The 27,728-nt window shown below is 45.2% G+C and overlaps 1 protein-coding gene across 2 annotated transcripts; it reads right to left on the reverse strand.

Annotated features, from left to right (window-relative positions):
• Window positions 1–525: 525 nt before the first annotated feature.
• On the reverse strand, window positions 526–12,102 carry CD22 (CD22 molecule). Of its 2 annotated transcripts, XM_081273713.1 has the most exons (14): window positions 12,065–12,102; window positions 9,486–9,544; window positions 8,842–9,219; window positions 7,645–7,950; window positions 6,347–6,610; window positions 5,984–6,247; window positions 4,937–5,194; window positions 4,471–4,737; window positions 4,118–4,381; window positions 3,167–3,263; window positions 2,956–3,031; window positions 2,474–2,592; window positions 1,959–2,037; window positions 526–1,305 (listed from the first exon to the last, which is right to left on the reverse strand). In XM_081273713.1, exons 2-14 carry the CDS (start codon window positions 9,520–9,522, stop codon window positions 1,174–1,176), a joined length of 2,541 nt encoding a protein of 846 aa, XP_081129839.1. In that variant the 5' UTR covers window positions 9,523–9,544; window positions 12,065–12,102; the 3' UTR covers window positions 526–1,173. The 2 variants fall into 2 exon arrangements, with proteins under 2 accessions (XP_081129839.1, XP_081129840.1); XM_081273714.1 differs by lacking the exons at window positions 5,984–6,247; window positions 6,347–6,610.
• Between the last annotated feature and the right edge of the window lie 15,626 nt (window positions 12,103–27,728).

The raw sequence follows: 27,728 nt of genomic DNA on the forward strand, positions 1-27,728 counted from the left end.
AACTTGGTGAGGCCCTAGGTAACTTAGGAAGACCCTGTCTCAAAATAAAAAATAAAATAAAAAGGGCTCAGGATGTGGCTCAGTGGTAAAGTGTGCCTGGGTTCAATGAAGGACTTCTGGCCTCTCTGCTAGGCCTCCTATAAAGTGACTCAGGCGTATTTAAGGTTAGACTTCACTTCCTGCCATGAGCCACCTGCATGGTACGGAGTGGCATCCTCCTTTTACGGTTGCAGAAACTGAGCTGCAGGCAGGTTGGTGAACTCTGCCCAAGATCACTCAACTGGTGAAGCAGAAGAATCAGAGTCAAACTCAAGTTCGCCCAACTGAAAAGCCGGTGCGCTTCTCCCAGCCAGACAACTGGACCCTCCGATCGGCTGATTTGATCATGAGATAACTGTGACTCTTTTCCTTCCCCCTAGACCCCACAATGCCATCCCCAGCTCCTCGTCCCCGCTCTGACTCCACAGATGGGAAAGAGCTCACTGGCTCCTGGAAGTGGCCTCTGTGCCATTTTTATTGTGCAACTCTGTACATTATCTTTGTTCTTCTCAGTGCATCTGCGCAGTCCACGAGACCCTGAGGGCAGGGGCTGTCACCGCACCGTCCTCCACGGAAGGCTTAGCTGGCTTGTAGACAGTTTCTAGAGGAGAAGCCAGCTGGGGACAATGCCTCTGTCTACCTCATTTCTGTCCTTCCCTGGGATTTCCCCAGGAGCAGAAAGTGAGCATAGGATTAGTGGGTGGCAGTGAGGGTGGGGAGGTCCAAGGGACAAGGAAGACAAAACAGTGTCAAATCAATCTCAGGGCAGTAGGGGAGGGCTCAGGAGGGGATGGATGGTGGCAGTGTCTCGGGTGTGGGACAAAGGGGGCTGTGAAATCCTGGACGGGTGCATAGGTGAATTTCCGGGTGGGAAGGAGAATGGAAAAAGATCAGGAGGGTCAGGGTTACCAGTCCTGGGAAGGAAAATGGCTCTGAACCAGACAGACACAGGTTCTCCTCAGTGATTGTGTGTTTGTGTGTGTGTGTGTGTGTGTGTGTGTGTGTGTGTGTGTGTGTGCAGGGAGATAAAAAGGTCCTGTGACTTAGCAGCTGAACAGCTGCAGCTGGGGACACCGTGGGGTTTCCTTGGCCGCATTGGCTCTGGGCACATCCAACGCAGCCTGTGTCCTGCTGTCACTGCTTGAGGGTCACATAGTCCACATCTTCTGGTGCCCGAGGCCGCTCCCCAGTCCCAAAATGAACGAGCTCCGAGTAATGAATCCCGTCATCTTCTGGAAGATTTGGAGCCACGTTCTCGTAGTCACCCTGGGAAAGCCACACGGGGTAAGCCTGGCCTTGCGATGGGGGCCAGCCTCCCTCCACCTCCCCCACTTTTCCCTTGTTCCACTCGGGGAGGGAGGTCTAAAAGCCCACACAAGAGTCCCCTTGTCCAGAAACTGGCTGTTTTGGCCTTTGGACACAGAGGTCCCTACCCTGGCTCCACCCATGTGTCCCCCAGATTGCATGGGAAATTCAATCCCCAGATTCGTATGCTAATGGTGTGTGGAGGTGTGACCTTTGAGAGGTGATTGGATTAATGGGTTGATGGGTGACTGAGAGAGTGGCTTTGTCATAAAATTGAGTTCTCTCTGGCATGCACCCCCCCCCCTTGCTGAGCAATGCCTCCTGCCACCTCAGAACTCTGCAGAGAATCCCCATCAGCAAGATGGCGCTCACCAGATGTAGTCCCTTGACCTTGGATCTCCAGAACCATGAACCAAAATAAATCCTTTTCCTTTATAAATTTCCCTGTCTCGGGTATTGAGTGATCGCAACAGAAAACAGACTAAGGCCACAAACCTCCCCCAGCCAACATCTAGCTTTCGCCACACTGACATCTACCCAAGTCCTTCCCCTGTGGGGCTCCCAGCTGAGACCAGGACCCAGGCCCCCCAACCTTCTCAGCCTTGGCCTCTTACCACATGACACTTCTGCACCACTGAGTAAGTGTCTTCATTATTTGGGAGAGATCCTTGTGTTTCTGAGGGGCCTGCACTTCTGAGAGGGAGAACAGATGGAGAGCCATCAATGAGGTGCTTCCTGTGAACTCTCTTCCTTCTCCCGACTCCCTTAGTCCCCCCAGCAGCACCCCAACCTCAGCCCTTTTTGGAAAACACAAACTCGCTGTCTTCCACGAGCCCCATGCACACAGTAGGGGCTAATAAAAAACGTGTGCCGGATGAATGAGCATGCATGTGTATGAGTCACCACGCCTTAGCCTCCGTGACAAAGGTTGGCTCTGGGCACACATGCTCTTGGCTTGTAGAAACAGGTCCCGTTGTGAGGCCTGTTTCTTAACAGAGGTTGTTATAGAACAGGAATGAGGTAATAGGTAGATGGTGTCAGGAGGTGCCTGACACAAAGAGCTAGTCCACTATTTTCCCCCTACATCCCTCCCAGGCTGCAGGACCCACCCTTCCTGTACCCTCAGTACCCAGTTCTTGGTGTGTCAGTCTCCGGAAAGCGCAGAGTAGCATAATTAATGCTGTCTTCCATCATCGGATTGTAGCATCCCAGGGAGTGGGGCCCTTCAGAGAGAAGGGTCCTTCTAACCTGGGAGAGAGGCAGGGTTGCAGTTCTGAGTCTCTCTCCCCACCCTCCCCCAGCCTCTGACCCCACAGAGGACATTTTTTTGGTACCAGGGATTGAACTCAGGGGTACTTGGCCACTGAGCCATATCCCCAGCCCTGTTTTGTATTTTATTTAGAGACAGGGTCTCGCTGAGTTGCTTAGTGCTCGATTTTGCTGAGGCTGGCTTTGATCCTCCTGCCTCAGCCTCCTGAGCCACTGGGATTACAGGTGTGCACCACCACGCCTGGCCCCAGAGGACTTTTGATCACTTTTCTTTAGCTCTTCACCTCAGTTCCTCACTCCACTTTAAGGGCTGCCCTTCATTTGATCTTCCTCCCATCCTACCTTTTTATTCCTCACAAAGAAGCTCCGACCATTGGAATTTTCCTGAGGCCCCTGTTGGCTCCGAGTCCTCTTCCAGCTAAGGAGAAGAGACAGGCTTGGTGGGGGTCAGGGAATGAGAAAAGGACCCTGTGGATTCAGGAGACTGGAGGCTTTGGGCCTGAGGAACTGGAAATGGGATGAGCCAAGGGAGGGGGCAGCAGGAAGAGCTCACTTTTGCTGAAACTTCACCCCCCAGATGACCAGGATGAGGATGGCCAGGCAGATGCCAATTCCCATGGTCGTTCGCCTGCCGATGGTCTCCGGGCTATCTAGTAGAGAAAAGAGTCACAGGTTCGCTCTGCACTCCAGCATCCTTGACTTATCTCTGCATCCAGCCCCCGTTCTTCTTCCCAGCACAACTCCTCTGTGCATGGGAGAGTGAGGCAAGAAAGATGGAGAAGGGCCCTTGGTTAGAAGAAGGGTCTCTGGTTAGGAGGAAAGCACTGTCTTTCTCCCAAGCAGGAGTTTTCTGCAGGCCTGGCCCTCACAGAGTGCAGCATCCTCAGCCTTCTAAACAAGTACAACTTTCCAGGCGTTTTGGACACACTATCAGCCCTTAAAATACACTGGTTCTTCAACTCAGCAATTCCACCTAGGCATTTGTATCTTGTGCCTGTCCTTGTAGGCATGCCCAAAACAAGGGTCTACCTGCTCAGCCTTGAAGAGGGGGCTGGGGAAACTAAATGGGCAGCATCCATTCAGGGGACACAGTGCCACCCTTAGAAAAAGAGGCAAGTCTCAAGTTGTCCAAAAAGTGGAGACCCAGGGCATGGCGTTTCTATGTAACGCGCCAGTTACATTTCCTGAGAGAGGGACCCAGCAGGAGCTCACGAAGCCTGGAAGATAGGTGCAGCCTGAGGGAATCCTGGACAGAGGATTCCCTGTCCAGAAGGAGAGGTAGATGGAGAGGCTCCTGTGAAGCAGGACAAGGCGATTGCTCCAGCGGTGGCAGCAGGAAGCTATGGAGCAGGGAGTGTAGCTGGGCTGCGCTGGGCAGGAGCTGGGAGGGAGGAAGCGGACTGTAAAGACTGTGATCTAGCAGCATAAGGCTTAGTGGTGGGAGGAGCTTCAAGCACAGTCAGCACCAGAAAGGAGCCTGAGAAGAAACAGAAAGGGGCCTTACAGTAGATGGTGAGGGTGCTGGGGGGTGACTCGCCCTCGCCCAGCTGGTTGACCCCCTTGCACCAGTAGGAGCCCGAGTGCTCGACCTTCACAGGATCCAAGCTCAGCGTCTGGCCAGAATACTGGAGGTCTTGGTTATTCCAGTCAAACCAGGTGTACTGTGTGATGGGAGGGTTGGCATCGTTCTCACATGTCAGGGCTGCCTTTCTCCCTTCCATCACCCTGTCTCCCGGGGTAATGGACACCCACAGCCTCCGAGGTGCATCTGAAAAGGGAAAACAAGTCAGGGTCCAGGCAGCTGGTCTCCGGGTCTCTGCTGGTCTCCACTCTCAGCCTCCAGCGCCAGACACTCACATAGTACTTGCAGCCTCCAGGCCTCAGATGCTGACTGTCCTATGGAGTTTTTGACCAAGCAGCTGTAATTTCCAGCATCTTCCGGGGAGACGGAGTCAAACTTCAGTTCTCTTCCTTTTTCTTCCAGAAGACTTCCATTTTTCTTCCAGAAGAAGTGGACTTCTTCCGGGTGGCTCTTTGAGAAGTGGCATTGAAGTCGGACCTGGTTCCCAGCATGAATCTCTGACAGGGAACTGATCTGCAGGACCTTCACCTCCTTGGGAGCATCTGCAGGGCCAGGGCTCATGCTGACCTCTCAAATCTCTTCTCCCTCTGTTGTCTCCAGTACTTCCTTTCCCCTTGGTCTCAAGGCCTATCTCCCACCCCTCAATTCTCTGTTGAAGACTGTGACTCAGGTCCCACCTCCTTGCCCTTCCATCCCAGATCCCATGGGGCCACCTCCCAGGTCCCCCCACCTGTCACTCACACTGGACATCCAGGTCGATGGGAGAAGCTGGCGAACACCACTGGTTACAGGCAGAACAGGAGATGGGTGGGGTGTCCCAGGCAACGTTCTGAATCTTCATCACCTCATGGGATGGCTCATTCCACAAGCCTTGGGGGCTCCACACAAACCGGGTAACTGTTGGGTTACTGGAGTTGTACCTACAGCGAAGGGTCACGCTGTCTCCTTCGCGAATCCGTGTGGGGCTTTCAATCACAGTGGTTACCCCCTTGGGGGCATCTGGGAGTAGACCAGAGAGGTGAATAAAGTAAGGCCAAGCAATAATGCCTCTTCCTGTCTGAATCCCCGACCCACCTGCCCCTGTATTCACACAGCTGCTCCGTGGGGGGAAATCCCTGCTTCTCTGTTGCACCTGTGTCTATTTGATCTGCCACAGAAAGTTGTGTGGCTGCGGCTGCAGGCCTCGGTGTGCCCCTCCTGTCCAATGGGGTCCTGAGAAGATCACACCTTGCAGAATTCTCTCAAGGATGAGCTAAGAGGATGCCTTAGAGCAGTGCTCAGTAAAACACCAATCAATGCCAGGGATGCCGCTGTTATTGCATATCCTGCCTGCCTAGAGTTTGGGGATCCCTACCCATCATGTGACATTTCAGGGCCCACAGATCTCATGATCTCAGTGACAACTTCTCCAGTGCAACCCTTAGAAAAGAGGTAAAAGAAGTTCTTCCGATGGAGAGGTAATGAGACACTTGCTCCAGTTCTTGAAACTTTCAGGACCTTTTCTGGGACCGAGTTGCTGCCTGGCGCGAAGTCTCTCTGTTCCTGGTGGAGCCCAGCATCGGTTATGCATTCATTCAACAAACATCTGAGCACCTGCCAAGACTCAGGCCTTGGGCTAGGTAGATGCTGGGAACACAATTGTGATCCCTGAGAAACTTGTGTTGGAAGAGTCTGGCTTCTGCCTGTTCTCCATTCTAGGACCCTGGGACCCCCTCTGCCCCCTCTGTCTTCCTCCTCCCCCTACTTTCCTCTTCTCTCCCAAGAACCAGAGGCTCCGTGACTGCTCACATTGGACATCCAGCTGGGCTTCCTGGCCAACCTGTCCAGAACCAAGCCTGTTCTCTGCCACGCAGGCGTAATACCCTGCATGCCAAGTAAGGACCTGGGCGATCCAGTATTTCTCTTCTGTCACTCCTGGCACTTCCTTCCCATTGTGATACCAGGTATAATTTGTTGGAGGAGGGTTGGCCGGGGACGTGCAAACCAGCTCTACTGACTGTCCCTCCTTAGCAGGTGTGTGGTGGATGTAAACCTCGGAAACTGTCGGGGGATCTGGAAGAAGGGGCAGAGGTGAGGCGAGAGGTGAGGGGAACCCTGTGACATGAGCAAGCAGCCACTGTCACCTCCACCCTCAGCTCCGCGGAGGCTCACACAGCACTTTGAGGGCCACTTCTTCCGACATTCCTAAGCCTATGTCATTGGAGGCCTGACAGCGGTACTTCCCAGCACTGTCCTTGGTCACTGAGGACAGAGTTAGCGAGAGCTGCTTCTCCCCCAGGAGGGTCCAGTCCTTGAGCCAAGATACAGTGCCATGCTCTGGGTTGCTGCTGGTGACCTGGCACGTCATGGTCACGGACGCCCCTTCCATTACAGTGGTTTCATTGGGAAAGACCTTGATCTCCAACTTCGGGGTGTCTGGAGGAACAGAGGGGTGATTGGGGAGGGGACTGGGACATGTGTAGTTCCCTCATGGACCCAGGGGACTGTCAAAGCCTCCTCACTCCATTCTCCTTCCCCCTTCTCCACGTGTCCTCTACTCCGTGGTCCCCACCTGCATCTGCCAGGATTCCTAACTGTCATTCAGAGCTTGTCAGTGCCTGCTTGAAGCCATCCGGTGGATTCCACACTTAGAATAAAACCCCAAACATGTCCCACAGTGCAGGAGGCCTAGAGTCCTCTCCTGCCAGGTGGCCCTCGAATGCTGTGAAGTCCAACCTCTCAGGCCCTGGGCTTCATCAGACACACTGGGGTCTCACTCCGCGGCTTTTGTACCTGTTCTTTTCTCTCCCTGGAACCCCCTTTACCTGCCCCAGTCTATCTCTCCATTCAAGGTCACCCTACACATTCACCTTCTTCAGAGAAGTCCCCGTCCATCCCGTCACCCCCCAATCCTAACCCTGCTTTATTTATTTTTTTCTTAAGACACATACTACTCCTACAATTAGGTTCTGTGTTTCTTTGTTAATCTATTTCTTGTCTGCTTGTCCCACTGCAAGGCTAGCTTCATGTGGGCAAGGACTGGGCTCCCTGCTATATCCACCCTTCCAGCTGATGGCCACTGTAGGACCCAGCACCTGGTAGACATGCAGTGAATATTTATTGAATGAATGAATGAATGAGGCACAAAATAATGATATGAAAAGAATTCCCACAAGGGGTGAAAGAGAAACCCAACCAGATGATCCCACACTATGGTGAGGATGGATCGTTTTATTTCTGTTAGGCCAAGCAAAGAAATGAATCTGTGTCCTGAAATTCCAGGGCTGAGAGGGGAGTGGGGGGAGAGGCTGGGCAATGCCACGCTGCAGGTGACGGGCAGCAGATGGGTTGTGCATCCTTCTGTAAGGTAAGGCTCCTCTTACCCTTCAGGGGCTCGATGGGGCATTAGGGAGAAGGTGGCAAGGACTGCGTCACTCCCGTGGGAACATGGTGTGTGTGGGGGGACTCACGCTTCACGTTCAGCTGCACCGTCTCCTCAGAGAGCACTTCGGCAGAATGCCACACCTGGCAGGTCAAGTTCTTCCCGTGGTGAGTCCACTCCGGTTTAAAGTCGATCTGGCTCTTGGTAGAGACATTCTGGGTGGTAGGTGAGGAGGAGATGGTGGAGGAAGCAGGGGTGAAGGGGAGCCCCTCCAGGACCCACCGCAGTTCAATGTCATATCCAAAGCAGGTGAAGTTCAACAAGCAGGTCACAGTGACAGTCTGGGACTCCTGAAGTTCTGGAGGGATCTGGATGCGAGGTGGAAAAGGAGATTCTGCAAAAGAGTGGGGACAGTTCTAGAGGCCTGGGGACCTGGATTCCATCCCAGTCTTTTACACCTGTATTTAGAGGTCCCGTTCCAAAGAACCTGGGCAGGAATCCTTATCAGCTACCTCTTGGCTCAGTTGAGATACTCTCTGTCATTCCCTGGGGACCCTGAGCCTCTCTGGGGATGTATTCCCCATTTCTTTCTCTCTGACTTGCTGATGTCTGCTTTCTAAATGGCTTTCAAGTTCATGACTCTCTCCACCCCTAGGTGAATTGAACAAGTTTATTTCAATGTGTATTTCTTAGCTTTGGTGACACCTTTCTATTTGTTCAATGGCTTCAATATGGGAGGCACCCAGGCACCGAGTCCTTTCAGTAGGTGAGCGTGTGTACAGTGAGCCCCTCCCCAGTGGGACCACCCTTCAGACAACCCCGTCTGAGTGACAGCTTGCCCCCTAAACACACGGCTGCTTAGAACCGACCACCAAAGAAACAGGCATGACGTGACCACTCTCGCCAGGGCAGAGGTCCCTTGCTGCGTTTGATGGGTCACATCCACACCCTGCATGCGTGTCATCCGGCCTTGAGAGGTTAATTAGAATTGGTCCCCAACATTAACACAAGGGGAGTTTTCCGTTTGAAAATTCATCTCTCCATCTAAGACCAGAAGCTCTGGCTACCTGGAACCCAGATGGCTAGAATGGCCCCGGGCGGAGGGGCAGGGACAAGTGCTCATGCTGCAGTTGGCCCATCTTACACTGCCCCATCACATAGCTAGGGCATCCCTTTGCCTGACCTCTGCAGGGAACTCAGTTTGTGACTCCTGTCCCAGTGGTTGATTCGGTCTAGCCCCCCTCCTTATTCTGAGGTAAGCAGATGCCATCCCCCAAGGCCTTACTAGAGATGCTGAGGTTTACATGGTCCATCCATTTGTCAACCTTTGTCATCATCCTCAGCCCCAGCTGGCCGCTGTCATTGATGTACAATGACTCGATGCTCAGGGTGCAGTTGCTTTTTGAGTCTCCCAGGAACCGTACCCTTCCCTGCTGAGAAGGGGACTTCCTGTTCACTGTGTTATTATAGAGGACAGTCCCCACGTAGCGTTTGGTGGTTTCGTTGTACTCAGGATTGTGGAACACGACAAGCCTGTCCACTTGCGCATCCTTCTTTGGGATTCTGTAGGTGCAGGGAATCCAGACGCAGGCCCCTTCCCAGGCATAGAAGGTGGCGGGGTGTTCGAAGATCCACTTATTTGAATCAGAGAAAGCCAAATATTCTGAAACCCATGACAGTGATCAGAAAGCATTATTTAGGGCTACGGAGAGCTTTTGAAGGAATAGAGTTCTCTCTGAAGTTAGAGGGAGACATGGGGAGACCCCAGAGGAGCAAGACCAAGAGAGGGAAGCTTCTCTCTCTGTGTGTACACCCTGCCTGCCCGCCCACCCCACATTTCCTCTTCTCTGACCCAGATCTGTCCTCTTTCTCCAGTGCCCACTGGCTGACATCCCAGAACCCAGGTACCCGCCTGGGCCATAGCCTTACCCAGAAGCAGGAAGAGATAGGGGCCGAGGAGATGCATAATGTCGTGTCTGGGCTGGAGCCTGAGTTGGGAAGAGTTTGTCTTTGAGCCATCTGGTCACCCACTTCTGGCCCATCCACACCGAGCTCTGACCCCTTGCTCCTGATCCTGGGGGCCACGTCTGGTTGCATTGTGGGGATGTGGGACTTGGATGCTCATGGAGTCTTTTCTGGGTATGCTGTGCTTCTCCTTCAGCCCAAGAGCTTCCTTCCCTCCTTCTTCCTTCTCCCTCCCTCTCTCCCTTCATCCGTTCATTCATCCATCTATGCTATTCTAAAATTCCTGCCCAGTTCTCAGGCTCAGAATAGAGCAGATCCCTAGGCATCTTGAAAGCCAGGCTCCCAGGTAATGGGGAGCTCTCTTGGGGACTACTGGTGCAGGACCTTGCACAGGGGGAAGACATATTTTGATTTGAAAGACCAGGAAAAAAAATAGTCATTCCAAAACCAATAATGAAGTTCAAAAGCCAAGGAGAATATTTACAGAGAGCTGGAAGGTCTCAGGAGGAGAATCTTGTCTAAGGGACCTGCTCATGCGTCCCAGGGCCGAGTAGGAAACATCAGTCAATCAAGTGAGGGCAAAGGTCATATCTTGTCTAAAGATGACGGCTGTCTCAATCCAGCCGACTGTTGTCTAGTGGGAATCAGCATCCCAGCACTGTCTGACCTTCCAATGTTTCGGGAGAAGGAAGAAGACACATTTGCACATTTAAATGTCCCGCTTTAAAAACAATACACAGGTTCTGGGGCCTTTGGTGCTATAATCCTAGCAACTCAGGAGGCTGAGGCAGGAGAATCGTGAGCTCAAAGCCAGCCTTAGCAAACTTAGCAAGGCCCTGAGCAACTCAGTGAGATCCTGTCTCAAAATAAAAAATAAAAAGAGCTGGGGTGTGGTTCAGTGGTACAATTCAATTCCTGGTACAAAACAAAACAAAACAGAACAATAACAACAACAAAAAGTCCAATACACAGGGCTGGTCAAACAAAACTTATCTGTGGGCTGGAGGTAGCCCAATGCCACCAATTGGCAACTGATATTCTCTCTCTCTCTCTCTCTCTCTTCCCTCTCTCCCTCCCTGGGCAATAAGCTTACCCTCAACCTTTCTACATTTTTACACAGAGTTACATTCACAGAGTTAAATTTAAGTCCCTATTTATATGGTTATGAACTCTGTTCTGGTCCCCAGGGAGCCAGCAGGATGTGCCAACCGAGTGTGTCTCCGGTGTCACCACAGACCCTGGCCTCTTCCACCAGCCCCACCAACACTTCCCACACAATATATCGCATCAGTGGCTGGCTCTCTGGCTGTTTATCTCTCCAGGCTGCAGGGTACAGGCTCTGGGTTGTTGGGTGACTGGTGACAGGGCAAAGCTAGGCTGTTGCTGAAGGCAGGAGGTGCTCTGTCCCCAGGTGTCGGGGTTGGCCTGGCCTGGGCATAGATTAGGGGTGAGGGGACTGAAGCCAGGTCAGATCCTCCCAGGCAAAGCTGACCTCAGTTCTGCAGGTGTTAGCAATGTTTTATACAAAAAAAAAAAAAAAAAAAAAAAAGTCTTCAAAGTCAGCCACTTGGGAAAAGCTGAGCTTAAAAAATTAAGTAAGATTCTTTATTGTAGAACATTCTGAATCTTTTAATAAGCTCTATATACATCAGCAATCTCCAGACATGGGGGCTAGAGTATAGTATATTACCTACACTTCTTTGGCCACGGGATCATTTTACCTTTTCCACCAAAAGCTTCACAAAGTCACAGGGCCATTTTCTGAGAGATAACTTTGAGTTCCCCTTAGGTGACAACAGGGGCTGGGCCATTGTACCCCTCTGGTGGCACCCACTAGTCACGTCCTATCAGGTCCTGGCTGAGTGGGAAAGGGACACAATGTGTGCCCTCCTAAGGATCTCCCGACAGTCTCTGAAGCATAAGAAATGGGGATGCAGGCCAGGTGTGGTAGCATATGTCTATAATCCCAGCAGCTTGGGAGGCTATGACAGGAGGATCGCAAGTTCAAGGCCAGCCTCAGCAACTTATCAAGGTCCTGAGCAACTTAGCAAGATCCTGTCTCAAATTGAAACATAAAAAGGGCTGGGGATGTGGCTCAGTGGTTAAACACCCCTGGGTTCAATCCCTAGAACAAAAAAAAAAAAAAAAAAAAAGGAAGAGAGACCCTGGCCCTATAAGAACTGTAAGGCTGAAGGGGCAGGTGTGTGGAAACATGTCATTAGGTTCAAAAGGCACCTGTCAAGAACTGCCTGCTCAATAAGGGCCAGATTAGGGCTTTGTGGGACCTCTGAGCCAGCTTCTCCAACTCCTGAGCATCCAGCGACCCGTTCCAATCTCAGAAGACTCACCAGACCTGGCCAGGGAGTGCTCAAACACAGCGTCTGTCTACAACCTGTTGCCATGCAAGCAAGAAAGAGGAAAGGAGGTCCCCCACTATATTCCCAGCTCTGGGAATTGTGCCCAACACATAGTAGCCTCTCCATACTTGCTTTGAAGCAAAAAAAAAAAAAAAAGAAAAGAAAAAAACAAAATGTGGCTTTTACCTGTCTCCTCGTGTCTTCCCTCTTCAGAGACCCTGGCGACATCTGCAAGTGAAACAGGAAGTACACTGAAGTCTCCAATGATTGATTTTCACTCTCCTTGGCCACACCTCCTGCCTCTCATGACTCTGAGGGTGACCAAGAGGCATCATGGATGTGGAGAGTAGGGAAAAGAAACAGTGGAAGGAAGTTGGGCTTGGGGTCAGATTGAAAAGGGGCACGTCCATCTCTACGGTCGGGTCTTAGTGTCAGTGGACAGGTTTTCTGTATCAAATTTCCAAGCTGGTTTCTCTACAACTCTTCACATCATTGTGCTTAAAGGTATTTGTAGTTTGGGGACACCATCTGGTTACAATCATTCCCATGACCTTCCATTCTGGACAGAAATGGCGGGAAATCTGCTCAGTGACACTGATGTTTCAGAATCCCCAGGGTGGAGGGAGGAGCGAGTAGCCATCAGGAAGGAAAAGGCTATCTTGCATGAAGTGTCACCGAGTGGGAAAGTCTCAGTACTGAAACCTCACCACTTTTATCAAGTTTCTTGTTTTTGAGTATCTCAAGAGCAGAACAAGACAGCAGCCCAAACTATGCAAATCCTACAGTTGATGCAAGAGGCTTCTGAGAAGTCTTCACTTTGACACCACTGTGCGTTAAGGGCCACTGACCAAAGGAATGGAAACTGAAAGAGTAAAAACAACTTCTTCAAAAAGTAGTGCTATTTTTGAAAGATGGAGTAGGAGGATAGTTGTCCCTTAGAATCTGAGGGCAATTGGCTCCGGAACCCCTCAGATACCTGATGAACCCAGCCTAATTCCATCTTAAGATTGGGAGCCATCTCATCACAAAGTCATGAAAAGTTAATTTCTGTTTTACTATAAATTATTGCGATTTCTAACTTGCTTGGAATGCCTGCCTGTGCCTTGAACTCACCCATGATAATAACCTCTCTGAAACCCTAATGGCACCTCATAAATTCTGGCTTTCCCTGACCAGATAACAACCCTCTCTAAAACCTTAGTGGCAACTCAGAATTTTCTGATGTTGGGATCTAAATATACTCCCTAAGTGCTGAACCATTTAGACCATTAACCTACTACCTGCCTTTGTATTATGCTTGACAAAATCCTGTTATCTGTAAGTTCTCAAGACAACCCCCTTTTTGCAACTTTTTGTGCTATAAAACTGCACTCTTAGAGAGCTGGGGTACTGTTCTCTAACCCACGGATTTCGGGAGAGACAGTCCCGGCTGGTTGGAATTACAAGCTTGCTTTAATCAATTTAAAATTGGAGTTAGTGGTCTGCTCTTTGTGTCGTGGTTTAACATTTGGAGGCCTCAGTGAGATCAGACCACCAAAAATTCTGAAGCCGGACCTTCACTCTGGGACTCCAGGCTGGAGAGCCGCTCTAGGGAGTGCGCACCTTGAGACATTCCAAAGCCCTGGGGTGTGACTTTGGTTTATCAGATTGCTGGAGTGAACTGCAGCCCTAAAACACTTAGCAAGCATTTGGTGGAGGAGGCCTCCATAGGTAAGTGGCACCCTTATAACATCTGGCATCCGGTTAAGAGAGATCTCTTCTGGGGACAGAGAGGAGCCTGGCGAGGCACATACACTCCTGTCCAGGACAGTAGCAAAGTGTCGCTCTGGTACTGGTTCGGTAAGGAATTCCTCCGGAAGGACAGTGAGGTACCTGATGGGGTATGCACACACTCCTGTCTGGGAACATTAGCAAGATGTTGCCCTGCTCCCTCGGTTTTCGTGCCTGGTTCTTGTTTTCTTGTGTCTTGTTCTGTGTTCTCCATGTTTTTTCTGCCTTTTTGTTGTGTGTCTTCTCTAGTAGAAACTTAAGACAATTGAACATCAAAATGGGTAATAAGGCAAGTGAGCCTGATGCCCCTTTGAGCTGTGTTTTAAGGAACTTTGGTAAACTTTACCCCCCTTAGTTAAGTGGGATTAGGGAAGCAATGTTTTCTTCCTCTAGTTGGCTGCCTTGAGTACACCCACTGCAGAGGGAAATGCCTGCTGGGGATCTAGGAAATGAATATCCCCCAAATTAACCTGCCATCAGGGCACCCTGGGAACCCCTACCAAAATTAACTCTTGGAAAATTTCTTTAAAACCCCTTGTTCCTCCAGATCAAGAGAGTCACAACCTTTGGGACGGATTCCCCCGTGTTTCTCCTTTGTTAGCAAAGCAATAAACCACCTTTTCCCTTTTCTCAGAACCCTCTCCTCATTATGAAATTGGCATTAATTGGCTTCGAGGACAGGAACAAAACTTGCAGTTAAAGATTTTGACACCCGGGCTGGGGATGTGGCTCAAGCGGTAGCGCGCTCGCCTGGCATGCGTGCAGCCCAGGTTCGATCCTCAGCACCACATACAAACGAAGATGTTGTGTCCGCCGAGAACTAAAAAAAAATATATATATATATATTAAAATTCTCTCTCTCTCTCTCTCCCTCTCTGTCTCTCTCTCACTCTCTCTAAGATTCCTTTCAATGTCAATTTTTCTTAAAAAAAAAAAAAAAAAGATTTTGACACCCCAGGTGGGATTCCAGAGGAGCCCCCACTCTGCTTTCTTGGGGAAGCCTAGCACTCCAAGCAGCTGCATGCCAAGGATGAAAGATGAACTTTTTGAGAGCTGACTCCTGGAAAGTTAGGAGACATGTGAGCGTGCCTGGGGTCGGACTGAACCAGAGGAGCTATTCCTGTGGGTAAAAGGAGGGACTGAGGGACTCCCAGCAGCTGCCGAAGCCCCTTTTGCTTGGGGGAATCCCCGCCTTCCTTCCCTGCACTGTGAGGATTGCTCCATCTCTGTGTACTTAAAAAAAAAAAAAAAAAAAAGGGAAACTGAATGCAGTCAAGTTGCCACACTGAGACCCTTGGTTTTACACTTCTGGTTCCCCCTTTGTGAGAACATCTGGTCCAATCGTGGGAACATCTATGGTGCCACTGGTGTGGGAGTAGTGGTAAATGGGAGTTGGAAACTTAGGGAGATTTTTCCCTTATCTGGTCTGTTTTAAAGGCTCCTGTCTGTCAGCCATAGTTTGGAGCTCCTTTCTGTCTGTCTGTCATTGTCTTTGTATCTGTTTCTGGCCCTTTAAGACCTGAGCACTGATGTGTTGATATTATAGATTGTTTCTTGGGAATAATCTTGGCTGAATGGGCTACTTATAGATGTAAATGTGTCTAAGAAGATGATGTTTTACTGTAACAATCTGATATCTGAATGGGTGTTTGAAGCATGGTACATTCTTGCAGTTAAAAGTTGGTTTGTCAGAGATCAAATAATTAATAAGGAGTCTTAACAGTCAAAAGCTGAGTTGGATGCAAAGGTGCTGCCTCTAATTCGTGAGCACAGCAGGACTCTCAGGAGGATCCTCCCCCACCCATAATTCAGCTCCTCTTTATTCTCTCGCCACTTTCTTTCTTTCTGGAGGATGATATGAGCACCCGATGGCTACTTAAATGCAGCTAATGCAGCCCCAACTCTTGGAAATTCAGGAGAAAGGTATCCTAGCCTAGGTAGCTCTATACAGAGCAGGCGTGTTGGGCTCTGCCTTCTGAAGCCGTTTCCTACTTTTCTGTCCAGGCCCAGAGAGCAATTGTCGTGACTACACAGAGTCCCAAGTTCTGATCTGCCTTAGATGTGTGGAGGTAACCTCAGCCAAATTTTAACCTCAAATGCCCCAGGTACGCTTCTCCTGCTTCTCTGTAGGGGGCCAGAATAGAATAGAAGTGCCAGCTTTTCTGTTCTCATCTCTTACCTTAGACCTCTTAAAAATAGCTGAACAGCCTATTACCAAAAGGTTTGCTTCCCGTGAGTTAGGAGCAGGCTTTGGAGCAAGATTTATCCTGTTTGTCACTGAGAGAGGAAGACAAAACCTAGGAATAGCCACACAAGGAAGTGGACCTATAAACAGCAAATGGCTTAGTTCCTCTTAGTAAGGAACTTAACATCATAGCTTTGTTCCCAAAGTCAATAGGAAGTAAGGTATCATAATTTTAGATATTCAAACCTGTCCAACTACCAACTAGGAAAAAATGGTTAATATGCCTTAGGCTTGAGATTTCTGCTCAGAATAACAGTTTTCCCAGCTCCTTCCTGACCTAAGCCAGGACTCACATTGAAATGCAAATGGAAGCTCAGTAAGAGACCAGTCTCAGACCCTGAAACAGGAGAGAGAAAGTGCCCTTTACCTGAACTTATATTAGACTAAACCAAAAAGTAAATTGTATGATACTTTACTAATTACTGGCCGGTCATTTTTTCTAGGACTCTTGCTTTTTCTTAGATTCTGTATGTTTTGAGCCCATAATTTTGATCCCACAGACCTATGTTAATGTTTTTCCAGTCAGCCCTATTTTTTATTCAACTATGGAGATTTTAACCAGTGCAATGGAGATTTCACCTGCAAAAAGCTACAAGGCCTTTGCTATTGTGTTATGTGTGCACACTTCTGTTATATGTTGTGTGTCTATATGTGCATATGTCCATATATCCTGTACATGATATGAAAATTGGCAGATATATAAGGAGCACTCATAAAATTTAGAAAAAAAATGAATCCAAATACCTTTAATTCACATGATTTAAAATGGTTTAATTTAAATTGGGTAAACAGATGAAAATAAATATGGTTAAAATTAGACTTAACTCACAAGTCTCTCTAGGTGGTCAAAAAAATTAATAAAACATTGATGTCTATAACATGTCTAATATTCTTTGGTTCTAGAAATTTTCTTCAACAAGGAAAAATGGCTAATACTGTTCAATATACTTCTCTGACATTTTGGTAAAATAAGTAAAGTAGAATTGACATGAGATTACTTATTTTTATCAGTAATTTTGTTTTTTAGACATCTGATTAATTTACTAGGTTAAAATGCTAACTGTTAAATATACTATCAAGTACTCTTAACTCTTTAAATTCCATTGGGTAACATTATTGATGTTTTCATAAATTGGTAAATGAAAAAAAATTGGTTTATCATCACTAAAAAGGATTTACTAAAAATTTAAAGTCCCAATAGGCATAATTCTATATATTAAACATTGTGTTTGCATGAAATGGTAAACAGATGTAATTCTATATACAAAGGTTTATTGAAGATTTTAATATGTAAAGGCCCAAAAGTTTCAACTCTTCCAATTAAGAGTGATATAAACAACAAAGTGTTTCTTTTTTTTTTTAATGAAATAATTTGTCTAAACTCAAAAATTTACAAGAATTGTTTCATATTGTGAACAAAAAGGGGGATAACAGATAGAAAAGAGAAATTAAAATTAAATTAATTATATGAGTTGGTCATACATATATATATATATATATATATATATATATATATATGTAAAATAATTAGTCAAGGCTATTTGAAGTTTTTCCTTAAGGTCAAATGTTAATATACTGACATAAACCAAAGTTTAATCTATATGTTAAAAAAAAAATGAGGATTTCTTAAAACATTGAATTACCTATAACATTGTGTTTATTAAGTATTGGGTTTTTTTGAGCAAGTAATCTTAAAGGAATTAAGGATTATACAATTATGGTTAAATAACAACTGTTATTTTAAAATATTATGCTTATTTCCTTAAGAGCTAAACTTAATTAATATAAAATTATCAAGGTAATTATGATGCTACCGCTATTATTTATATATTAAATATGTTCATATCTTCCAGGTATACAAGTTTTAAGGTAGAAACTTTAAAATAACTTTATATCAAGCTGGTGTTCTCCAAACTAAAGTTGTATGGTAATTTGTGGCTTATAAAGATGATAAACTTTATTGGAGATTTATTTATAACATTTAATGTTCTATAACTGGACCTGTTGTCAATAAGATCTAAAGTTTTATGTTACTTTTTATACTGGGGTACAATTTATTTATTTATTTTAAATATTTTTTAGCTGTCAATGGACCTTTATTTTATTTATTTATATGTGGTGCTGAGAATCGAACCCAGTGCCTCACACATGCTAGGCAAGCTCTCTACCACTGAGCCCCAGCCCCAGCCCTACTGGGGTACAATTTAAATGTATTTTTAAATTAATGAGAGCCTAATGTATGTAAAGGTTAATATTGTAGAACTCAAACATTTTGCAACTTTTCCACAAAAGGTTAAAAGTTCTCAGCCTTTCTGAAATTCATGTTTTAAATGTAATATCATATTGTGTTATCTAATATTCATGTGACTTCAAGCAACAATATATGTAAACTTTATAAAATGATATTTTAGAAACAAAAATCAGGTTCACAACTAGAATAGCTTACTTAAGATTTATAAAGAGCCCTGCCTTACCTGAGATAAGGCTCTCAATACTTTTCATCCATCTTAATACTTGTCAGATGACTCCACAGCAGGCCAGACTTCAGTTCATTTAAAGTTGTATTGAAAAGATTGATTTTTGTTGTTAAGATTACTAGGATCTCAAATAGGGATTATAATATAACTCAGTCGAAGTCCAAGGTAGATATTACACAAACTAAATATGTTTTTACTCTGGTTAATTTTATTTTGTATTTTCCTTATAAACTGTCTAAATGTTGCCTGTTAATGTTTTACAGATATTGCTTCAAGAACATACAACCTGGGTTAATTTAAGATAATAAGCCTTCACTCAAAGGACAGATAGGATAGCACAGACCCCAATTAATGTGAGATTATAGACATTAAAGTTAAAGCCCAGTATTCTTAATTTAAGACTGGTGAGACTGACTTGTAGATGTTTAAGATCAAGACTTAAAAATTAAAGTTAAATTAAAAGGGACCAAGAACCAATATTTGGCTCTTGCCCTCTGAGTCAGTGTAAACCCAGGGAACAGGGAACTTCTCTAAAGAGCTTTGCAACTTTGGGCCCCATAACCTCCAGATCAGGGAGATTAATGAGACCCCTGGAGAACAGAAAGCCAATCGATGCACTTGCCATGAAGAGGAGGGTTATTGGAGAAGGGAGACATCCATGGTGCTTCCAAGGGAAGCCACATGGTCTGCAAGACCTGGATCCCTCCTAGTGCAAATGGCACTAGCAGAACTAAGAAATTGCTCTCAAGTCCCCACAAGAGTGACTCCTATGGAAACTCAGCTGACTCTTAATAATAGAGAGAAACAAAAGTCATTTTGACTTGCTTCATCCTAAACATCTAACAAAAATAGTTAAAACCAAAAGATAGCCACTCCTGGGCATTTAAAGATAAATAATAATAGTTAAATATAACTTAACCTATACACTTATGTTAGCCCCCAAGATAAGTAAGACTGGAGGCTACAAAGAGGGATTCTCAGGCAGGAATGCCTGATAACTATCAAACGAAACTATCGAGAGGAACTGACAGAGTCAGAAGTTTTTAGTTAATTTAAGGCTTGCAGATATTCCTAACCTACATAGGCAGGTTTGATGTTTGTGAGTATGACTATTCAGCCCTAAGTAACAGAAATAAAGGGTTCTCTACTAGACACGGAGGTTGTACCAGCAAAAATTTTACAAGATCAGATGACATTGAGTAGCTTAACTACATCTCATGGGGATGGACATCTGCAACATTAAAAGTTAAATGTTGTGTTTACATTCCTGATAATTCTAAAGATGTTAAAAATTTACACTCCTATATAAAGGCCTTGTCCACTCTGGCCTTATTATGGGGACAGCTTCTCAATCTTCACACCTCCTGGTGAGAAAATATTAACTTCTGCCGTCTTCATGATATTCATTGACATGTTCCAGAGACAGCAATGTTTGTTCAGTACTCATGTTTTTTGTTTCTCTTTCATAGAAGCACCCATCCTCACAGAACTTTACAACCTGTTCTTCCCCAACCAGACTTCAGTCTGACCTGAACCCCACATCGCCTCCTCTCAGCTCCAAAGAAGCCAGAACAAGCGCCACCCCTTTCCTTACAACAGTAAAGCCAGAAATAGATAGACAGTCAATATAGATTGGTAAATCTAGTCAGGTCGGATCAAGGAGGCCAGTTTTGGGTGAGTCCAAGAGGGATTAAAATTAAAATGTAACCTTCAGAGCTCTTCCTCTACTCCATCAAAGATTTGAAAGGGACACATAAGACAAGGGGGAATGATGAACCCAGCCTAATGCCATTTTAGGATTGGGACACATCTCATCACAAAGTCATGAAAAGTTAATTTCTGTTTTACTATAAATTACTGTGATTTCTAAACTTGCTTGGAATGCCTGCCCATGCCTTGAACTCACCCATGTCTGGTTTTCCCTGACCAGATAACAACCCTCTCTGAAACCCTATTGGCACCTCATAAATTCTGATATTGGGGTCTAAATTTACTCCCTAAGTGCTGAACTATTTAGACCATTAAACTACTACCTACCTTTGTATTATGCTTGACAAAATCCTGTTATCTGTAAGTTCTCAAGACACCCAACTTTTTGCAACTTTTTGTGCTATGAAACTGCGCTCCTAGAGAGCTGGGATACTGTTCTCTAACCTATGGATTTCGGGAGAGACAGTCTCGGCTGGTTGGGATTACAAGCTTGCTTTAATTTGATTTAAATTGGAGTTGGTGGTCTTTTATTTGTGTCATGGTTTAACATACCAAAATCCATAGCTGCTCAATTCCTTCATATATAATGGCATAGTATTCGCATATCACCTACACATATCCTTCTGCATACTTCAAGTTCTTTCTAGATCACTTATAATACCTGATACAATGCAAATGCAATGTTGATAGTTGTTGTAATATATTGTTTAAGGAATGATAACAAGAAAAAAAAGTCCATACATTTTTATTTTAGATGCAATCATGGTAAACCTAATTACATTTTCTTTCTTTCTTTCTTTCTTTCTTTCTTTCTTTCTTTCTTTCTTATGGTGGTGGAGGCTTACCAGGGATTGAACTCGGGGTACTTGACTACTGAGTCACACCCCCAGCCCTATTTTGTATTTAATTTAGAGACAGGGTCTCACTGAGTTGACTAGCACCTTGCCTTTGATGAGGCTGGCTTTGAATTTGTGATCCTCCTACCTCAGCCTCCCAAGCTGCTGGGATTACAGGCTTGCACCACCTGCTCAGTCCTAATTACATTTTCAATCTATGATTGACTGAATCTGTGGATACCAAACCTGTGGACCCAGAGAGCTGATGGTGTTTTTCCCTATTTCTTCTACTGAGTACAATTAAAACCCCTGATATTATGAAACAAGCATATAAAGACTGAGAGGCAGACAGAAGGCAGACAGATTAGGGGTCTTGGGACACAGGGATAATATGTTATGAATTCCCTGGATATTTTTTTTCTTCATATGTCCTAGACTGGATGCTGAAGAAGATAATACTGGGGGAGAAAAAATTCCAGCAAAACTCTATTTTAGCCAAAGAAACAACAAATAGGCATCCTAAAAAGAAAAATTCTTTCTGCCAGTAAGTGCCATACTCCAACCAAAAAACACACACACACATACAAACAACCCGGGCAGCCTCACCCTCATCTCTGCTGGCAAAAGTGGGGACCTAGACCTGCACCCTTTCCAGGCTGTAACAAAGGCCCCTAGACCACTCCCTATGCTCAATAGGAGTGATGCCAGAGAAGGATGAGAGTAGAGTTGGGAACTTCATGCCCCCAGGACCTTCTAAAACTAGTAAGTAACTTCAGCAAGTTGAAGAAAGTGAGATCAACACAAAAATTAGTTGCATTTCTTTATACTAAAACGAACTTGTTTAAACTGAAATTTGAAACACAACTCCACTTACAATGGTTAAAAATTACTTAGATATAAATCTAACAAAACATATATAGGATGTGTACCCTAAAAACTAAAAATACTGCTTCCTAAAAAAAAAATAAAAAATCTAAGTAAATGGAGAGATGTACCATGTTCATGAATCAGAAGACTAAGCATAAGAATGATGTCATTTCTTCCCAGACTGTGAAACAGATTTAATAAAAGTACTCTCAAAATCCAGGAAGCCTTTTTATAGATATATTAATGATTATTCTAAAATTCATATGGAAAGAAAAAAGAACAAGAATAGAAAAAATTCTTGGAAAAAAAAGAATAAAAGGAAATCATTCTATCCGATTTCAAGGCTTTTTATAGAATTAATATACGTAACGAAAACTGTGTGTAATTGGTGAAGATATAGACACAGATCAAAAGAGCAGTCAAGAAAGCCAAAAAATAGCCCCGTACAAGTAGGGCCAACTGATTTTTGACAAAAGACAAAAGCAATTCAAAGGTAGAGAGACAGCCTTTTCAACAAATGGTGATAGAACAATTGGTTATTCATAGGCAAAAACATGAACTTCAACCTAAACTTTGTACAAAACTTAAAGTGGACAATAGATTTACATGTAAAACATGAGTCTATAAAACTTTCGGAAGGTAATAATATAGGAGAAAATATTTAGGAACTAGTATTTGATGAAGTATTCTTAGACATGACACCAAAATCATGGTCCCTAAAAACTGATTAATTAGACTTCATCAAAATTAGCAGTTTTAACTCTATGGAGAACACCATTAAGAAAAGGAGGGGATTGGGGCTGGGATTGTGGCTCAGCGGTAGAGCGCTCACCTAGCACGTGTGAGGCCCTGGGTTCGATCCTCAGCACCACATTAAAAAACAATAAAGATATTGTGTCCAAATACAACTAAAAAATAAATATTAAAGAAAAGAAAAGGAGGGATGAATTACATTCTGGAAGGAAATGTTTGCAAATCTTGTATCTGACAAAGACCTCCTATCTAGAAGGAATATATAACAAATTAAAAAAAAACATTAAAATGACATAAATAAAATGATCCAATTAGATGAGCAAAATGAAGAGACATTTCGCCAAAGAGAATATAAAGACAGAAAGTAATCACATAAAAAGATGTTCAGCACCATCATTCTTTGGGGAAAAGCAAATTAAGAACACAATGGGAAATCACCAGGACACATCTATTAAAACAACTAAAATTAAAAATAGTAGCATTATCAAATGCTACAAGCTAAATCTTTTCTCAATTGCTAGTGTGCATAAAAAATTATGCAGCCACTTTGGGAAAAAAATTCTCACAACAGTTTCTCAAAAGCTTAAGCATTGAATTAATATAGGATTCTACACTTGCTATACTCTTAGGTATACAAATAGCCGAGATAGAAACAAGAGTTGCGTTATTCATGAAATAACACATTATTATTATTATTGTAAAATAATATTGTTATATTATTCATGAAATACAAAAAGAGGAAACAATGCAGATTTCCATCAAGTGATGAATGAACAAATGGAACATGGTATATACACATAACAGAGTATTATTTGGCAATAAAAAGTGAGGAAGGTTTGATAATAGATGCTACAATATGATGACCCTTGAAAACATTAAATGAAGAAAATCACAAATGCCTCATACTTATGACTCCATTTACATGAAGTGTCTAGAAAAGAAAAATCTATAGAAGAAGTAGACTGAGTGGTTGCCCAGGGCAGAGAGTGGAGGGGGTTAGCTGTTCATGGGAATGGGATTGTTTGGGGGTGATAAAATGTTCTAAAATTGGTTGTGGTGATTTTCATAACTCAATTAATATACTTCAAACAATTGAATTGAAATGGAACCACCATTTGACCCAGTTAGCTCATCCTCAGTATATACCCAGAGGACTTAAAATTAGCATACTACATCAATGTTTATAAAGCTCAATTCACAATAGCTAAGTTATGGAACCAACTTAAGTGCCTTTCAACAGATGAATAGATAAAGAAAATGTGGTCATATGCACAACGAAATATTACTCAGCCATAAAGAAGAATGAAATTATGGCATTTGCGAGTAACTGGATGGAACTGGAGACTATCATGCCAAGTGAAATAAGCCAGTCCCCCCAAAAAACACAGGCCTATTGTTCTCTCTGAAAGGTAGATGCTAACACACAGTGGGGGAGGTGATTAGAAGTTCATTGGATTAGACAAAGGGGAATAAAGGGAAGAGAGGGAGGATGGGAACAGGAAAGACAGTAGAATGAATCATATAGAACTTTCCTGTGTTCATATATGAATACACAACCAGAGAAACTCCACATCCTGGACAATCACAAGAATGGGATCCTAATTAGAATGATGTATGTATAACATGTCAAAATATAATCTACTGTCATGTATATCTAAAAAGAACAAATGTTTAAAAAGAAAAAAAATGAGCAAGGACAGAGACAGCTCACAGAAGAAGATTAACAGATGGCAACTCACCACACAGAAAGATGCTCCACATCACTGGCCATTAGTGAAATGCAAATTAAGGCCATGACAAGAGATCAGTACATGCTTATTAGAATAGCTAAAATAAAAATAGTGCCAACACCCTGGGCTGGTAGGAGGCAGTGAGCCTGGGTCACATGTTGCTGGTGGGAATGCAAAACGGGACCACCGCTCTCAAAAAAGAGTTTATTTAAAAACAGGGAAAAAAAATACACCTATCAGATGATGAAGCAATTATACTTCTGGGCATTCTGTCAACAACAACAACAAAAAAACTTACATCTGTACAAAAACTTATTCAAATTATTCACTTCAGCTTTATTTATAATAACAAAAAATTGGAAGCAAACAACATGTCTTTCAAGAAGTGAGTATTTAAAAGAATTGGGAAGCATCCATACCAGAGATGACAGTTGTCCTTCAGTATTTGGGGATGATTGGGTTCCAGCATCCCCAGCAGATACCCAAATCTGTGGATGCTCAAGTTCCTTATATAAATTGGTGGTGTTATTTGCATTCAACTATTCAAATATATTAATGTATTTATTTTATTTTTTTCTATTGCTATGCTGGGGATCAAACCCAGAGCCTTGAACATGCTAGACAAGTGCTCTACCACTGAGTGACATCCTCAGCCCCTCATATACTTTAAAGTCATTTCTAGATTACTTAGAATACCTAAACCAATGCAAACGCTGTGTAGATAGTTGCTGTAATGTATTGTTTAGAGAAAATGACCAAAAAATGACATCTTCATTACAAATGCAATTTTTTTCCAAATACTTTTGATTCACAGTTGGTTGAATCAAATATGGAACTTGCAGATATGGAGGGCTGGCCATACTCTGTATCTGGGAAAAGGAATGAGTATTGATACGCACCCTCACAGATGATTCCGAAGGTCATTTTACTGAGTGAAAAACACCAGTCTCAAAATGGTCATACCTTGTAACATTCTTTTTTTTTTTTTTATAAAGAGAGAGTGTGTGTGGGGAGAGAGAGAGAGAGAGAGAGAGAGAGAGAGAGAGAGAGAGAGAGAGAATTTTTAATATTTATTTTTTAGTTCTCGGCGGACACAACATCTTTGTTGGTATGTGGTGCTGAGGATCGAACCCGGGCCGCACGCATGCCAGGCGAGCGCGCTACTGCTTGAGCCACATCCCCAGCCCCCCTGTAACATTCTTCAGAGAGCAAAATTACAGAGATGCAGAAGAGATTACTGGTTGCCAAGGGTTAGGGATGGTGGAGAAGGAGGAGGAGGGAGCTCTTTGGGGAAGGGAGTAATTCTGTACCTTGACTGCAGCGATGGGTCTACATGTGCAGACACAATAAGAACGATGTGGGGTCATCCACGTGCATTATGCCGAGGTCAGATTCCTGGTTGTGACATTGGACTGTAATTATGTAAGGAGCATCTAAAGAGGGGAACTGAGTGAAGGGAACATCAGATCTCTCTGTTCTATCTTTGCAACTTCCTGTGAGTCTATAATTATTTCAAAATAGAAGATTAAAAAAAAAAAAAAAAAAACAGCGATCTCAGTGTAGGACTGAGATCTTCCAGCTCCCAAAAGTCTCAGGCAGGGGACTCACTGGATCGTTGCTCATCACCTGAGTGTCTGAGGATTCTGCTGGCCACAGTGCCAAGAGGAAATTGGGTGACAGGACGTGACCTCATTTCTGGAAACCTTGTGGAGAAGGCAAAGACTGGGGTGCAGGATTCCCAAGAGAGGTAGTTTTGATGCCCTTGCTAACCCTTTCTTCTTCTTTTTTTTAAATATTTTTTTAGTTGTAGTTGGACACAATACCTTCAATTATTTATCTTTATGTGGTGCTGAGGATCGAACCCAGTGCCTCACCCATGCTAGGCAAGTGCTCTGCCCCTGAGCCACAACCCAGCCCCTCCTTTCTTCTTTTATTTTAATGATGTATATGGTCTCCACTTGGGGTGACCTGCCTGTCAACTCCTACTAGGGAAGCTGCGGAGCCAGGCAACTAGACTGCCACTCCCCGCCTGGCTGAGGGACTGTTAGCGCCTTCCTCAAGGGGTTAGCAGACTCACACAGGGTCAGTGCTCTGCAGCACCTGCCCCTGGGAAGAGCACATGGTAACCAGACCTGGGTTCAAATGCCAGATCTCCATTCGTCACAGTGCTATCCTCTCAGTTTCTGTCTAAGGATGACATTGATGTCACGGAGTTCATGGGTGTGTTGTGGCATCACTCTTACCATGGTCACAAGTATTGTAGCACTGTGTGCTAGCTGTCACCGAAAGGGCACTCTGTAAAGGGAGCTGTTGTTATTATAGACATTGTCACTTGCTCTGCTGAACAAGGCTCCATGGTGACATTGGTTTCCTCCCCTCTGGATATTCGACCCTCTGGATATCCCACCCTAGCCTGAGTTTGATAGAGAGGGCTTTTGAGACCAAATCGATTCCCCTCCTTGTCCCCAGGGAAGATATTCTAAACCCAGTGAGTTTGTGGGCGGGGTCTTCTGCTTGGCTGCTGTTCTGCCTGGGATGAGGTTGTCACCTCCTATCTGGGGAGCAGGTGGAGTTGAGAGGGAAGAGATGGAGAAGGCAGGAGCTTTGGCTATTCCTGCGCTGTGAGCTCCCGCCGGGGCCCATCCAGAGCCCAGTCCTCCTCCAACCATGGACCCTGCCTGGATGAGGCTCGGGAGTAGCAGCAGCAGCCTGGAGCCCTTTCATCCAGGAAGATAATGGAGATGCCTGCCCCAGGCACCGTCCCAGGGACAGGCTGGGGGTGGGGTCCTCTGAACCAGAAGTAACTCAATGTCAGGAGTTGATAGGAGGAGAGTTGTCCCTGGTGCCTGGGTGACCTCCCTCCTGCGTGTGGCAGCCCATCCCTCTGCATGACACCATGAGACCTGCTCAGTTCTAGTCTGGCCCGCCCACAGCTCATCTCTGGAGTTTATCTGTGTCTCTGATTTGGTGGCTGTGAGTCACTGGGTCACGGGTTCTCCAGGGAAGGATGCCATCAGCCTTTCCGCTCCCCAGCAGCCCCTCCCCGGGCCTGAATGAGGCCAGAACACACCCCTCTTGGGTTCCCCACTGAACCTGTCCTCTCTCTTCCTCTGGCACCTAAGGAACAGGGGAGTCGCCTCTGGTTTCCCTCCCTTGGGAATCCCCTTCTCCCATCTCTTCCTCCTCTAGGGTCCCGGCCTGGCCCCTCTCTCCATGTCCACTTCCTCTGTCTTGGACAACAGTCAGGACCTCTGAAGTCCTTGCTCTGCTTCTGAGGGTCACCTCTGCACCCTACCTACGCCGCTGCCAGTAGGTCTGCTACACCTTGAGCCTGCCCAGGACGCTTCTCTGAGTCCCATTCTCCGGTGGCTTCCCGACTCAGAGTAAAAGCCCACACTCTGCCCCTGGCATAGAAGCCCTCTGATCCAGGGCTTGGTAGCCTTGGGCTCCCTCATCGCTCAA

Source organism: Spermophilus citellus (assembly GCF_964194105.1).
Source record: "Spermophilus citellus genome assembly, chromosome: 18".
Taxonomy (NCBI): domain Eukaryota; kingdom Metazoa; phylum Chordata; class Mammalia; order Rodentia; family Sciuridae; genus Spermophilus; species Spermophilus citellus.